The following is a 16,213-nucleotide window of genomic DNA, read 5'->3' as shown; positions in this document are numbered from 1 at the left end:
ACAGCACTGATGTGCATCAGACTCCAGAAGCAAGATTCACCTTCCCCCTTTGCAACAGAGATTAAGAAAAAGGCTTCCATTACAGACAGTGACAAAGTGCTGTGTTTTGGTTTTTTTTTTTTTTTTGTTTGGGTATTTTTTTTTTTAATGGACACTAAAAACAGTGAAAAAAAGAAATTTAGCATATATATTGCTTTGAATATAAGCAGTATTTCTGAGCTCAACAGCAGCATGACTTTATTTCCCCAAAATGCTGGCATACATGACACGTGTGTTGCAAGGAAAGCAGAAGCGAATCAAACTTGTGCAGTACCAAGCACTTTGCTGGCACAGTGAGAACAGGCATTCATAAAATATAAAGATGAACACTCCAGAGTTACTTAGGACAAACTAGAGATGCCTTATTTCCTTAGGAAACCAGGCAGCTGCCCCCCACCCCCAGTAATTTACGTGCATCAACCTAATTTGTGTTTCTCATCATCAAACTTCAAAACTACTCTAGTTAAAATTTTATATATATGTGTGCGTTAATGATAATTAATGCGTATATTACTGCTGGCATATGATTTCAGGAAAACAGAAAAAATGTGGGTGCACAACCATATTAATTTTAGTAACATTCCGCTTACACATAAGAAAACACTTTTTTGCTCCCCTTGTAGAGGTGTCTTAAGACAAGCAAAGGTGGCCCAGGGGGTTGTGGAGGCTCCATCCTCAGAGGTGCTCAAAACCGCGCTTGAGACGGTGCCCAGCCTGCTCTAGTGATCCTGCTCTGAGCAAGGAGGTTGGTCCATAAGGTCTCCAGAGGTCCCTTCCAGCCACAGACATCCTGTAAGTCTCAGATCCATGGATGGGAAAATGAAATGTTAAAAAAATTATATGCTAATTCTTTCCTACCTCTCACGTTTTTTGTTTTCCTCCAAACCTGTATTGTTGGCACTATTATCCATCAAAAAGGAAGTGTACTGTACTGCAGCATAACTTAATAAGGCTATTAACTACTATCTCTAACGAAACGGAAGAGACTAATCTCTTGCCGGTAACCCAAATGAATGAAATGCTCGTTGAAAATTGTGTAACAAATAGTGAACTACACAGGTTACTGCACACAGTTTAGCAGTTATAATTAGAAAAAGTGTGCAGATGACTATTCTCCTTTCTTGTCACTAAATTTCATAATTGCTAAATTAAGTGAAAAGCTAATTAGTTTTCATCTCATTTTTAAGCTCCTATACTACAGCTGTTTTATAGTTAAACTCTTGCATTACTCCCCCCATAATCTCTGATGTCAGCATGTCTTTAGTTCATGGAAGCATTCATTTATTTCTCAAGCATTTTTACTTATATACCCATTTGATTTAAACAAGTACATATTTAAATGTATCAGGCACCTGTACTGTACAGTTCCTTTGATGGATTAACTTAGGGCATTTCAATTACTTGAAACATTAAGGCTCTTGGGAGACCTTATAGCAGTCTTCCAATGCCTAAAGGGGGCCTATGGGAAATCCGAGGGACTTTTTACAAGGGTACGTAGTGATAGGTCAAGAGGGGAAGATTCTAAGCTGAAAGAAGGTAGGTTTAGATAAGACAGGAGGAAGAAATTCTTCCCTGTGAGGGTGCTGAGGCGCTGGCACAGGTTGCCCAGAGGAGCTGTGGCTGCCCCATCCCTGGCAGTGTTCAAGGCCAGGTTAGACTGGGCTTGGAGTAACCTGGTCTAGTGCAAGGTGTCCCTGCCCATGGCAGAGGGGTTGGAACTAGATGAGCTTTAAGGTCCCTTACAACTCTAACCATTCTATGATTTCCTAAGGCAACATCCATCCCTATTGCTGCTGACTGAAAGAAGGACCTTGTTTATTGAGAAAACCAGGCAAATGGGGCTCCTTTTCTTCATCGCACCAATGGGCCAAGCCTGTAAACCTCTGGAGCCTAATACAGGTGAGAACAGGTTGGACCATCCCGCTGCACACTAGGCCTGCTGCTGGCTGCCCATCTCCTGCTACAAGGGTAAACAGCTGAAGGTGTTTAAAAACAGCTGCTGAGAGCAAAATCATACACAGGTGGCAACTGCTAGTGTGTGCAGGCATGAAACTGAATTTCTCTTGTTTTGATTACTGGAGACAATTTATGCAGTATAGGAGCTCGATACTATTCTAACTATTTGTTAAGGGAAGCTGGTTTGCATTGCTGGGTTTTTCTACAGCTGACAAATGGCATCTCAAGCCCTTCATATATCCAGACTGTTATAAAGAACAATCCTTGAAAAAGAGAAAAAAAGACCACAATGCTAAACTCATTAGTTTTCAAAGAAATATTTAACAGTGTCAATTTGAACTGATTTTCTGATTATTAAATTATATATTTTAGCAGCACAGGGTTAGGGTTGGGAGAGGGACAAAGGCAGATTCTGGTGACAGTAAAGTTGAAGAACAAATGATGTCGCAAGTGTCCTGAATAATCAGAACAGGATTATTAAGTGGAGGAATGATGTACAAACACAGACAGCTAAATGGAAGAACAGAAACACAAGAAGAAATTGAAGATCTGGAACAGGAGAATGTACATGATGAAAAAGTTATGAAGGCAAATCATGAACATCCTGGCCATTCCACTGCACCTGAAGACGACTTAACTAGTATTCACATACGTGTATTTGCATATATGAATATGTACGTACAAACACATACAAATAAGCTTACTGTGGTTCTGAAATTCAGAAGCATTCAGCAATATCATAGTTTTGTTTTTGCTGACTTTAATGAGGAACCTCTTATGCTTTGTGAAACTCTCTAATGCTGGATTAACAAAACCAGATAATGCTATAAATATGACATCTCTGCTAGTCAGCTCCAGAGTGCATAAATAAGAGGTGCTGCTCTGCTTCAAAACCCTAGCAGTATACTCCAGCTCTGTCCTCATCAATCAGATGGTATACAGTATTCGGGAAGGTAATTCTTCAAACTAATAGCCTAAAACCAGTTCTATATAGAAACTACTTGCTCTATTATTTTTCATTCATACGCTGAGTTTTTCTTACTACAACCTACCCCCCCACTGGTATAATGAAGGTTTTCCAAGGCTGAGACACAGATTCAGAAGAGGAATTGTAGGGAACTCTCGCCTGCCAGCAGTGAAAAAAATATATATTTTCAATATTCATCTTTCAAAAATCGTATTTGTCATTAACTGCAGAACCTCAGTGATGCCATTAGCAACAGAAACCTTGCAATGAGAGACTATAATTCCAAGGACTGTATCTGATTCTGGCAAGGAAAAAACCTAAAAGCTCTTGTATTTTGATAAAGATTTCACTGAATGCATTAAGAGCAGGTTCTGAAAGATACAGCCAATCTGTCTTCAAAATATACTTGGGTTTGAGTCAGGTATTTTAAGTAAAGCTTAAAAATCAGCTTATATTTTGATTGTTACTTTTTCCAGCAATTTTCTGTGGGGGAAAAAACCACCAGCCCTGGCACAGAAGAAAACCACTAACCCTGGCACAGAAGACAATTTCTACACACCTAATTGCTGTCTACAATACATCAGAAGTCAGGCTGGTTTACTGGGCAGCTCCTGCTGATTTGAAAGGAGATGCTTGGGAAACATCTACACTAACTTGAATCAAAGATCTACACAAAGGGAGAGATAGAACAGATCAATGAAACTCAGAGGACACAACAGTACATGCACTGCCTTGTATCTTACATCCAGCTTTTTTTTCAACCCTCTTTTGCCTCAAGATGTTTATCTCATCACTTGTTCCCTGAAGTTTATGTTATGGAAAGTTAATTTGGAACAGGAATGGGGAAAAGAGGTAACTTGTTTGCATGACGATTCAGTGAACACGCAATTATTTATAAACCCCTTACTTTGTAGGAAGATACACTTTACCCTGTGTATGCTTAACAGACTAAAGCATGCTTCCAAGAGACTCTAAAAATACTTCCATATATTTTTACAGGCCTTATGAAAATAAACATCTAAATGGAAAATATTGAAAACTTGTATTTGAAAGCTGTCTGATGCTCACTGAAATCATTAGTCAGAAGAGAGGTCTTCAAGAGTCAGAGGAAACCTCTGAGGCACTGCCCTCACATCAGAAAGTACAGCAGTAACAGGCTCACTATTAGCCCCCTGCACGTTACATGTGTTTTAATCTAAGATATTAAAAATATCAATATTAAAAAGCAAATAAAAGTGGACATGTGTTTTGAAATATTTTTCAGGCCAGTTACTTGGCGCTGAACTTGTTAAAAAAAATCATCCAGTGCAATAAAATAACAAATTTAAAATTATAAAAAGCTGTGTCTCATTTGCTAAATCAAACCAGTAAGAAAGATGTCTGAACTGCACAGATCAGATCAAGGTGCTGACTGCAACACACTGAGGTAAAATCAATCCTTCAGGCTGACAGGAGCAGAGCTCCTCACAGATTTTGAAGTTAGCCATCTCAACTATTCTTTGAGACATTCTCCATGTTAACTTGCTATTGGGCAAGCCCCACTGAAACTAAAACAAACCCTACACTCCCCCAGTCCTGTTCCAATGTAGATTTTTAGGAAGTTTTAGGAAGGGGTTGCAGATGGGAAGGGCAGCACATGTAACCCTGACTTGTCCTTGAAATTAATGGAGATACAGTTTACTTAAAGTTGTGAGCTGTGATTTTGTTACTTGGGAATAGCTTCCCAGTACCTCAGTGGGTAGATGCTGGTAATGAAACCAGAAATCCAGAGCTGTTTGGACCATAAGTCCATATTAAGTCTGCCAAGCAGACTTAATAGATGTATATTCTCTAGTATTAGCGATGTACCTATTGCCAAAGGTCAGTTAACTGGTCACAGAGATCCTGATAGTTTGGAAAACCAAACATGGCATCAAACTACTTACCAAAAAAAAAAAAAAAAAAAAAAAAAAAGTAAAGTTATTTCATTTTAATCAAAATATATATAAAAATTAAATATTTACTCATTTGTTTCAACAGATTTGAGAACAAATCCTTTATCATAATTCCCGAAAACTTTAATACAAAGATGTGTTCATAATTGAATTTTAAAAGATAATGACCTTAAAGATACACAATTTTGTATGTGGCAAGAATTTCACCAACCAGACTGAAAACCACCTTTCAGACCATAGGGAAAAAGTACAGAGAAATCGGTTAAGGGCACCAGCACGTATTTATTTGTTTTCCAAGAGAGAAGAGTATCTTGTTTACCAACGCACACTTGGGTTATTCTGCTCATGGCCAGCAATAACCCTGACACAAGGACTGTTCATCCAGCTCTTTGCTTTGCACCGACCACCCCAACTCCCTCACCTTTCCAAGAGCCTCTCTCCTGGCTCTTCTCTGCAATGCTCAAGGCATGAAACACTCGCCTGTTCTTCTAGAGCCTACCTGCCTCAGCTTTCATCAAGTACTATGAATGCTACTGAGGTTAGACCAAATACCTTTAAACATTCAGATCGTGTCTGTTTTCTGTTGGTGTCATTGAAAAAATTAGGTTGGAAGGGACTTCTGGGGGGTCACCTAATCCAGCCTCCTGCTTGATACAGAGTAAACATCAAAGCTGGATTGGTTTGCTCAAGGACTGGTCCAGTCCATATTCCAGTTCCAGCTAAAGGGGAAAAGTCTTTTCCCTTGATCTGCCGCTATACTCTTCCCAATACAGTTAATCCAGAGACAGGGTCTACTATTCTCCTATCATCTGGTCCTACCTTTAATTTGACATTCAAAACAACTTTCCTACTGGTTTACAATACAATGTGAACTCCTATCAAGAGATCATCCTGTCCCTTTGACGTAAACACATTTTCCTCAAAGTTGTTCTACTTCGAACGTGGTCTTTTTCATAATGGGATTCAGGATATGGAAATGAAAACAGATGAAAAATTTGAGTCAGGAGCAACAAGAGATAAAGACAAGTGAAAGCCGAAGAATGGACTTAGATGTAATCAAAAAAAGTCTTGAACAGGTTATCTGGTGAAATAATGAAAAAGGAAGGTTCAAGGGCATACCCGAACAGCACAAAGGATAAAAGATGATATGTTTGGGTGATTTAAGAGGATAAATAAAAGTAGTAGGAGTAACAGTTTTAAGTACCGGGAGGACATTCTCTATTAGGGTGCAGGACTTGAAAACTTCTATTGTACTGGGTTGTTTGGGTTTTTTTTTTTTTCCTCCTCGCAAGGGAGGAAAAGGTGGTTTCTCCTAACCTATGTAACCCTGTATAACCAAAACCTACTGAAATTTGTACACATTTCTGCCTCTCACACAGGCATACATTGAATCCTGCTTTCTACACAAGCTACTGTCCTGGTTTCGGCTGGGATAGAGTTAATTTTCTTCCTAGTAGCTGGTACAGTGCTGTGTTCTGGATTTAGGATGAGAATAATAAACACACTCATGTTTTAGTTATTGCTGAGCAGTGCTTACACCAAGTCAAGAATTTATCTGAGTTAGGACAATTTTGGGGAATACAATATTATAAAATGGGAAACATTAATAAGCCTGAAACTTATCATGTTCATTTATTTATCCTATTCCGTAACAGCAATTGTGTTTTATTTCCTAAGGACAGCAATCCTTCCATGAATAACTTCAACAGCCTGATTAGAAAAAGGAGTTATTCTTAAATAGGACTTCTTAGCACGTTCTATAAGCATCTTCAAAACACCATCTGTAAGTATTTCCAATTCATCTATACAGCGTGTGAAACAGGGCTTCCATAGCCACGTTACATTTTTTGTCTCTTTGGCTACTTCAACTGAAGTGAACAATGCAAAGGAAAGGAACACCTGAGGACCAGTTAGTGTGAAAGTTAATTTCAAAGAAATACCAATTATGAAAAGGATTAGTTTCCATTCATCTCAGTTTAGAGTACTTTAACACTGGCAGATGTAAGTAATTCCTGTCCTAATACCATAAGATGATGGAAAAATAATCTATTTATTTTACCCTGGCTGTACTGAATAGACAAGGATGAGAGTCACTGTTTGCACATGCTGTCATGCTGCTGCACATCTTTTCATTTCCAAATGTTGTACTTTTTGCATCACCCAGAAGAAAATTCTCTTCAGAAGTAAACTGCAGGAGTGATTAATGTATGAACTATGAAGATGCTTGCAAAACTTCTCTTTAGATTAAAGCAAGGATAGGCTAAATTTCAAGGCATTTTTTTTCTCTGTGGCTTAGTAAAGAGGTGATTTAGATGTCTACCACAGAAATGTGCTAGACTGTGACAGATAAAAGATCAAGAAAGCCTTTTTTTGTGAATATTACCAATTATTGTGTGCTAACAAGCTCTTAAAAACCTTCCCAGGAACAGCTTAACTTTTTATAACTCAGAGGCAAGGATCATCACAGCTATAGATGACTTTTAACAAAGTTTTTGATATATTGACCCCAAACCCATCCCTGTGGATTCTCCAACCACACTGGTTATAACACATTTAGTCTAAAACATACGGGAGCCTTTTAGCGTAAAAGATAGTTCAGGTGACCATATCCACTATGTGTAATGACTGAGGGTGATTTTGTAAAGTTGAACGAGGTGACAGTGAAAATAAATCCCAAAATTGCAGCAAGTCCTTAAATTTGTTTACAGATTGGATTATTATGATCCTTACCATTAGGAGGATTTTAATCTACAATAATTGTGAGACTTTGAAAAGGTTTTCAGATAAGCGATACTGGCAACTAATGTAAAGGAGATGTACCAAAAAAAAAAAAAAAAAAAAAAAAAAAGGAAAATCAAACTGAGGTGTATGCGCTCAAGCTCTTTTGAGCAGGAAAGGAAGTCAATCCATTCATCCAGATAGCTGTGGAAGCACAGAACAGATAATACAACACATCACAGAAAGAGGCAAGAAGATGAGATAGTAAAAACCCATCAACATGCATCATCTGATCATGGTACGGTGTCATCTCCTAGCCTCTATTAGCTCTTGCTGCATCAGGGCAAGTCCCAGACACTTTATCCTGTTTATAATTGCTGATAAGCAGTAATAAGGCTTCCACGCCTCAGCTCCTGTCCGTTTCACTTCAGTGCCCACCTATTAGGTTATAACTTTTATTTACAGCCTTACTTGATGTGCTGTTCTATTAGTACAGCTGGAAACTGAGCAGGGGGGAAAAGAAGAAAAAATAAGAATGTCCCTAATGGGCACTATTATTGCCAGGGCTGGGTGATTTACTGTGCTGCTCGAAGGGTGTTCTATCATCACTTCCCTGTTGGTGAGAGAGCTCGAAGAAGGTTGGATTTCTAACACAGTGCCCTCCAGAAGTCAAACGCTAAAGAACACCTTAAAAGTCCCTTGGAACACCAATGAAAAACAAACCTCAAAGTTGTTTTAATGTTACAAACCTCCTTCACTAATCTTTTGTATATTTTTGGTTAGGAGCTTAACACTTCAAAGCAATAAAAAAACCCCACAAACCTAATTAGCGGTGTCCCGGGTTCTTTTGTCCTCATTCTACACAAAGATTGATAAAAAATGATCACACAAAAGTAGCGATTTCTTGGTTTTGGCTCTGGCTGAACTTATGTACCTCTATTTCCACAACCTGCCCTTTCTGTAACTCCTAAAAGGCTGTCCTCTCAATTGTACAGGTTCAGCCTCAAAGCATTCAGATTTCTGGCAGTGCTACAGCCAAGCACACGCCCTAATGCAAGAACATCAATAAACTCAAAACTTCAAAAGGGACCCCACGCCTGCTTAACTGCTTCACTCAAGCACTGCAAGAATTATTTGCATCTTCTACACTCAAATTTTAAACTTGAAAATGCATAGAGCAAGGAGACAGATACTGTAATCTTGTACAATATAAATACTACCACACCGATCCAGGACAGATATCCTCATTAAATGTGAGCCATCTGCACATATAACTATAGAAAATATTTAAGATGCAAGTTTCTCATGAACTGCTACTGAGAAAGTACTTAAAACCTCACCAACTTTATGGACATAATGTATGAACTGCCTGTATCATTACTGCGTTTTATCTGCCTGTTTCTACTACCTTCTCTACCGCACAATTAAAAATTAACCGAGCACACTCACGGTTCCACTGATTTTCTTCCAGGTTTCTTTAAGCCGCATGAGGATGTTTTAAAATCTGGCTTAGAATTGTGTATTAAATCATCATTAAAGTTGTAGAGCAGAAATAGAAGATTAATATGCCACTTAGGACTGCACTTTCCTAACGTGGGTACCGAATATAAATGGGATTTGGATGCCCTACTGACTAGAGTAAGCCTCACAGTATCTGCTATCAACATTACCTGACCATTAAGAAACAAATCAAAATGCTGAAGACACTTGCACTGGCCACAAAGTCCCATCTTTTTTTCTGACAAAATCTTCAGACTGCTGGCAGTCTGAAGCAAAACCTTTGAGGCATCATCCAAGCTACTGATTGCTAGGCTTTATTCATTCCTTTCATTATAATCCTTGTCCTATGGGCACACTTTGGAATAGAAACACTTTTTACCACAGCGATGGCTCTGGCAAACAGGAGGAGGAAAAACCCTGCTATTAGGTGTCATAATACAATTCTTTATCTGAACAGCTCCTCCAGCATGCAAGCTGACAAGTGCATGAGGTAAAAACTCTTTTTTTTTGGTATGAGAACTTTTCCTGTGTCTTGGCAGATTTATTGTTTTGATTTTTCCTCAGTGGTTACATTAATGCTAATAAAATATGACAGGTTTATGTCTTCCTAATACCCTCCTGATGGGAACCTGCATATAAGATAAGTAGGTCAAATTTCAAATTTTGTGTCTCAAATGCTGATATATGGTAGACTTTGGGGGGAAAAAAAATATGCTTGAAGAGGGAGGGGGAATTCATCTGTGTAATTAGAGAAAAGAAGCTTATATGTAATGTGTAGTATTGACAACTATTGCTTACACAGCTTCCTAGGAAATGACACTAAGCTGAAGTAAATGTAGTGTGAAAGAACGTGCTGTTTTTGGCTGAATAGTTAATTTTCTTCACAGTAGTTAGTGTGAGGTTATGTTTTATTTGTGGTTAAACCACAGCAAATATTCACCTAAGCAGTCTGCTGCTTGTGCCTGAAGATGTCACACCATTTCTGAGCAATATTTTACAGCCAATGTTTTTTTGTCAATTCCCATATTTATTCAGATTCCCAAATGCAGACTTGGAAAACATGGTAATTTAGGTTAAAAATTGAAGTTTTGTGAACATTCAAGCTCTGGAGTTAAAAAAAAAAACAACAACAAACTCCTGGTACAGGTTTGTTAGTGTAAGGGACTACAAACAAAATATGCAGATCACTGAGCAAATAATGCAAAAAACATTGGGGGAAATTAAGGTAATATAAAATCATTAGGTTTAGTTGGCTAAAGATGAAACTTGTGGCATCAAATTAAGCTCATCTCCTTATTTTCTTGCTAGCTAAACACACCAAATGATTAACATACAAGCATGCGGGGACCAAACATTAGCATAAACCAAAAATAAGAAAACTACTGAGCAAAGTTAGCCAACCATTTAATGAATATTCTTCAACATGTCTTGTAGCTTCATCTGCTTTATTCTAAGGAGGTTTTGCTGTTGCCATTTGACAGTCCAAATAGCAGACTTACCTGCCTTTTTGCTATCATAAGCACTTGTTTTAAATATTCATATAATAGTTTTCAGTATCTATAGCATCATAGAAAGCTTTTAAATTACCCTGCAATGAAATCCAGAGTTAAATATTACAGCAGCTAATGTATAAATAAAAGGCAATTTAGTAATACCATGAGCAAAGCAGATTCATTTGCAAGGGATACAGTGGCAGACATTCTGTCTTGTTTAGGTACACCTGCATGGCTACATAGAAAACAAAATCCACAGTGTTACTATCCTGAGGACCTTGATCCAAACAACGCAGCATTGTCACAGATTATCACGTAGCTTCTCTTTAACCTTCCTTCACTGAAGACCAAGCCAACTTGCATCATCACACACTCACCGCAAGCTAACAATATGAATATATGGAATAACTACAGGTCAGCTAAACATACACTAACTTGAAACACTTCTTGAAAGAATGACTTCAGAGGAAATTTACTTTGAACTGCTGAAAGAATAAGAGCCCTTAATCAAACAGCAATACCCTTCCCTTCCACCCACTCAATACAGCTCAGTTGGTACATAAATATAGGCAAAATTATTTCGGAAACACAGACTGCTAGAACATCACCACTACCTAGATGCCTGCCACTACCACTCCACAGGAGATTTTGGCTTCCCACAGTGGTGCTGGTGGAAAGGATCATATGAGTTTTCCTTAAACCATGCAAAACCAAAGTCTGAAAAAGATTTGAGCCAATGTGGGTAACTTGGCTGCCTGCCTGAATGAGTGCTCACACAGTTCTTCATGACAGATCTGCTGCAGAAGCAGCAACTTCAGCCTGACAATGACCTAATGCGTCACTACTAACACTAGCTCTGTGAGAGATCATCCGCCTATATCCTCCATGTAGAAATAGTCACTGAAAGGACCCAAAGCACGTAAAATTTAGTCTCAATGCAATCATCAGCTGTCTATACCGCATCTTGAATCAGTTTTCTACTCAATACTCTGCATTTAAACGGGGGATTTCCAGAACACAATCATTAGACTTAAATCAAACCAATTACTCCTTTATGTCTTATGTTTACAAAATTTAACTGAAAACATGGATTTATGGAATTATGTTTAACACAACTTTGAGATTAACTATGTGCCATACAAATCCTTTTATAGATACATTTCTAACAGCAAAGTGACAATATTCATATTTTATTTGGCATTCGCCAGATATAGTTGACTATTAAACTATAATCATACAGTTATGTCTCACACAAAATCCAACTCCTTGACCCCACAAAACACGTACCTGAGTTGCAAGATCTTTTGGTTGGTGTGGTTAACGAGGCATGAGCTGTACTTGTGCATGGCCCACCTGGAATCAGAGAAGATCATATGTCTCAAAATACCACCTACATTTAACATTTACAACCACATCAAAATTATACTTAGGAATATAAAACGCTGAGGAGCACTTGTCTTTGAAAAGCACATATGGAAGTAGTCTACTATTCTCAGCATTTCTTTTCACAGTCAAATCCAAATATGTCTGAAAAACTAGATGGTAAGTTGGGACAAAAAGACAAGTTACATTATACTTTATAAATATTTCAAGAGGCAGTTTTAGGAAAATACTGTAATAGCAATTTTTCCAGCCTTGACAAAGGTACTGTTTATGTCAGAACAAAGGTAGAAATGCACATAACTAACAAGTAACGCAAGGAACAAAGCGATCACTTTCTTGACGTCAACAGCAACCTTGTCATTGACTCCAGTGAGGTAACAGCTTTGCCTCATAGCTTATTCTCATTATGTTTTCCAACTGTGGCACAAGAATATGCAAACATTCCATGTTTAAGGTTTTTTGTTGAACTCTGGACTCTCGCCCACTCCGCTGGTATCTGCTCGGTAGTAAATTGCTTTCTGGCTTTTTTCTTAACATGCATCATTGTTGAAGAGTTCTCCAGAGATCTTGTTAAAACAACCAATTGAGTGTATTCAGCAACTCACGGTAAAAATAAATAAAAAAAAAATAAACCCCATATAGGGAAGCCAAGACAAATCTAAAGTAGCATTACCAGTGGTAATAACATATCATAGCTTTGATAATTTGGATATTATAAACCGGATGATGCTAGAGAGCCTGAAATTAAGATCGATCTAGTAGAGTTTGGCTATCAAAATACCAATAATCAAGCTTGCTCTGGACTGCTGGTGATACAGTAGTACTATGCTGGCAATACAGTATAAGTCTTCATGGCCTGAAAAATACTTTTTTCCTTAATTCTTTTTTCAGTCCTCGCATATCTGGAAAGCAGCACTGTGGCTTTGGCAAGTCTGGTTTTTTTTTACTTTTCAAGTATTTTGAAGTCTGGCCTGTAGTGGACTATTTCTTTTTGCTTCTCTCCAAGATGCTCCCCTTCAAGTTTTGATTCCATTTCTATTTTTTCATTAAATGTCAGGTCTTGGGTAACTGTGTACCCTGTAAAACTCACAGCACTGTAACACTACAAAAAAGGAAAAGAAACTTCTGCAATTGGGAAGGAAAAATGTGACCAAATTATTTCAGTGCATTTGATTTCAATGAAATGCACTTGGGAACAAAGATCTCACAAGTTTTACATTTTCAGTTTTCCAGCGAAGGCCTGGTAAACTTCCCAAGTTTTCTGTTCTCCCTAAAAGTCCCTTTGGCAACATACACACACCTTTTTCTAGGCTAGAACATAAAAATAATGAAAACATTTTGATCTATGTTAGTAATACTATAGTAAAAGGCTCAAAAAAATGCCTCATCTAGGGTTTGGTGCATTTGGAAACAAAATCAATTCTGCAACAGAACCATTACCAAGTGGCCTGTTGAAATGTTTTTAATATTCAACAATTACACAGCAAGTCTGTTAAGTCAGTCTCAACTTTCAAAGACCAAGTATATGGTATTTGGTTTCAATATAGAATTTGAGTAAACAATATATACAACAGAATACAGACTATATCAAAAAATATACAACAGCATATGGAAATTCAAGGAATTGACTTTAGACCACAGCTACTTCTTAAGATACAGCTGCTCTTCTTTCTTATACAATTGTAGTTACATTCTCTTTGTTTTCACTGACTAGACATTGACAGGCATCATCACTGTGGGCTATCAAGACTAATCTTTGCAATTATTGTACAGTAAATATTTACACTAGCTGATACTTTCAGCATTCAACTAGATACCAGACCTTTATTTCTTACTCTCTAAAGTACAATAAGGTGGTACATATTCCGCACTTCCCTGTGTCAGAGTTCTTCTTTTATTCAGTTTTCCTCATTAGATACTACTTTCATATAGCTTTGATTTGTATAGCACAGCACCAGAGTTTCAACAAAGAATATCTTGGGATTTGCATGCACATACCCCAGTGCCTAATAACCAGCGAAGGTGGCACGTCCTTCCTTCTGCTACTGTTTTTGTTCCACCATTAAAAATGTCATGCATAATTCAGTAGTAAGTAGTATGGGCTTGACTGTGCAATTCTACATGGAAGTCATTATGTTGAATCTTTTGGTATATATAATGGCTAATACAGGCATCTCTGTATTATTTAAAACTGGGCAGTATTTTTCCCATAGCTTTGATAAAAATTCTGTATGAAAGAAAAGGGAAGCCATGTAACAGTAGAACACAAATCCTTCTTGGCTGTACACAAAGGTAGGCTTATAATTTAGCATGATTCAGGATATAACTGCACCTTCATGCCCCCCAAAAAATAAGTGTCCCAAGGGAATTTAACTGTGGTACATCAAACATTTCAGCACACAGTGAAAGGCCATACGTGCCTAACTTCTAACATAACCCATGGGGCTGTAGACTGCTTTTTTCTCTGCACAAACAAGAGATTAATATGGAATAAAGGTATCTTTCTAGTCTATATCCAATTAACATATTAAACAATAGCTTCTGCTATTTTTTTTCCAGTGTAAGGTTTCTGGCATTTGCAACTCCTCTTCCAAACAAAAGCAGCCACTGCCCAGCAATAATGTAATCCCAAGAGAAGAAGATTAAAAATGCAAACCCACTAAAAGCTACTGAAGAAATTACAATTATGGGAATTGCTGAGTTTGCAAATTCAAACACAGAATTAATAAAGGCCAAAAAAGATCCTTTTACTAGAACATTATCGTATATTAAAACTAAAGGTCTTGTGAATGTAGCTGCTATGGTTTTGGCTTCCGATATCCCTAGCTTTCTGTGACTTTCTGTTAACTGTACTCTAAATATATAAATTTGGAAAAACAGGTTCAAACCAGCTTCTCTGCTAAATCTCTATAGTAGAATTTTACACATTACTTATATTTCTATATAATGTTAATATTGTTACTATTTACTATTATAGGCTAATATAATTTCTAGATGTTTAAATTGACCTTTAGAATGCCTTTCTGTATTGTCCACCCTCCCTTCCTGAAAGACAGCAACAATTACCAAGTACCACCTGCCCTGTAGGACATATCCTGAGGCAAGGTAACTTCTCATTTTTTCTTCCTGAAGTCTTTGTAACGTAAAGTGACTCTACTCAGTCAGAACTTCCTACACAGGAAAAATTGAAATAGCAGGGTAAACTCCCCCCTGTTCCTGCTGTTCGAGGAACTGCTAAGTCTAAACCCAGAGCACATGTGTCAGGTGTACTTGAACAGCACTTGGAAGTACTTACTGAGCAGCAGAAGAGATGCAGAATGGAGTGCAACCAAGCTTGTAGAAGAGCACAAAGCCTAAGATTACAATAATACACTGAGACAATTACAGATAACAAAACCTCTAAGTCAGATAATGAACAAACATGAAAAAAAAACCCATGAATGAAGGAGCCTGAAGCTCAATGACACTTGATCACAGTGATACAAGCATGCCTGAACACTAGTTTTGAGCTTTCACTACTGTGATGGTTCCCTCCCAGAAAAAGCACACCAACTCTCTGCAGGTAATGGGCCAGAAGAGGGTAATAAGTAAGAGTTGAATTTCTTTGGACAGCAGTGTTGTAGCCAGGACAGAGAGAATTTTGTGGCTATTTGCAATGCGGGGAAGAACCCACCTTTGGAAACTTGTCCAAACCAGTAATCTAGTTGTGCATAATCTAATTAATCTACATAATTGAGTTTGAAGACAGACATTGATTTCAAACTCCAACACATAAACAAATGGGAACATAAATCTCTCAATTCAGTCTGCACAGACAGAATATACTTTCTTTAAGGGAAAAAAGCAAAAAAACTTCACAGCACTTGCAAACTGCTTATTTGCTGCAAAATGGGTAAGCTGCATGATAATTTAAGTGATGTCATTACTAAACAGATAAGAGGATTCTGTCACATGCAAACACATACTTTTAAAAATCTCGTTTCACAAACCTGCCATTATTACTTTTGTGGATTTTTATCTTCGTGCAGCTTTTGGAGAAGGAAGTGAAACCTGGACTGCTTTGCTGCTGCTGAATGGCCGGTAAATTTAACAACTATAGCAAAGTAAACGCAAACAGGATTCAGATTCCCCTTTTTTCCCTGCTTTTGTCTCACGCTGTTACCTGTTCTTCCTCAGTTTCCTCATTTGTAAAACAGAGATGGTACTTTCCTACTTTATAGGTG

The 16,213-nt window shown here is 37.7% G+C and overlaps 1 protein-coding gene across 5 annotated transcripts in view; it reads right to left on the bottom strand.

Annotated features, from left to right (window-relative positions):
* The window catches only part of ZFAND3 (zinc finger AN1-type containing 3), a 142,255-nt gene that overhangs the window by 29,953 nt on the left and 96,089 nt on the right, over positions 1 to 16,213 (bottom strand). For all 5 annotated transcript variants that reach the window (XM_030499217.1, XM_030499218.1, XM_030499219.1 and 2 more), the window contains one exon: positions 11,895 to 11,960. In XM_030499217.1, coding sequence (XP_030355077.1) covers positions 11,895 to 11,960 — 66 coding nt within the window. The remainder of the gene's footprint in view (positions 1 to 11,894; positions 11,961 to 16,213) is intronic.

This window comes from Strigops habroptila, chromosome 10 (genome assembly GCF_004027225.2).
Source record: "Strigops habroptila isolate Jane chromosome 10, bStrHab1.2.pri, whole genome shotgun sequence".
In the NCBI taxonomy this organism is placed as follows: domain Eukaryota; kingdom Metazoa; phylum Chordata; class Aves; order Psittaciformes; family Psittacidae; genus Strigops; species Strigops habroptila.
The sequence above is the reverse complement of the archived record's forward strand: the minus strand, read 5'-3'. Positions and strand labels throughout refer to the sequence as shown.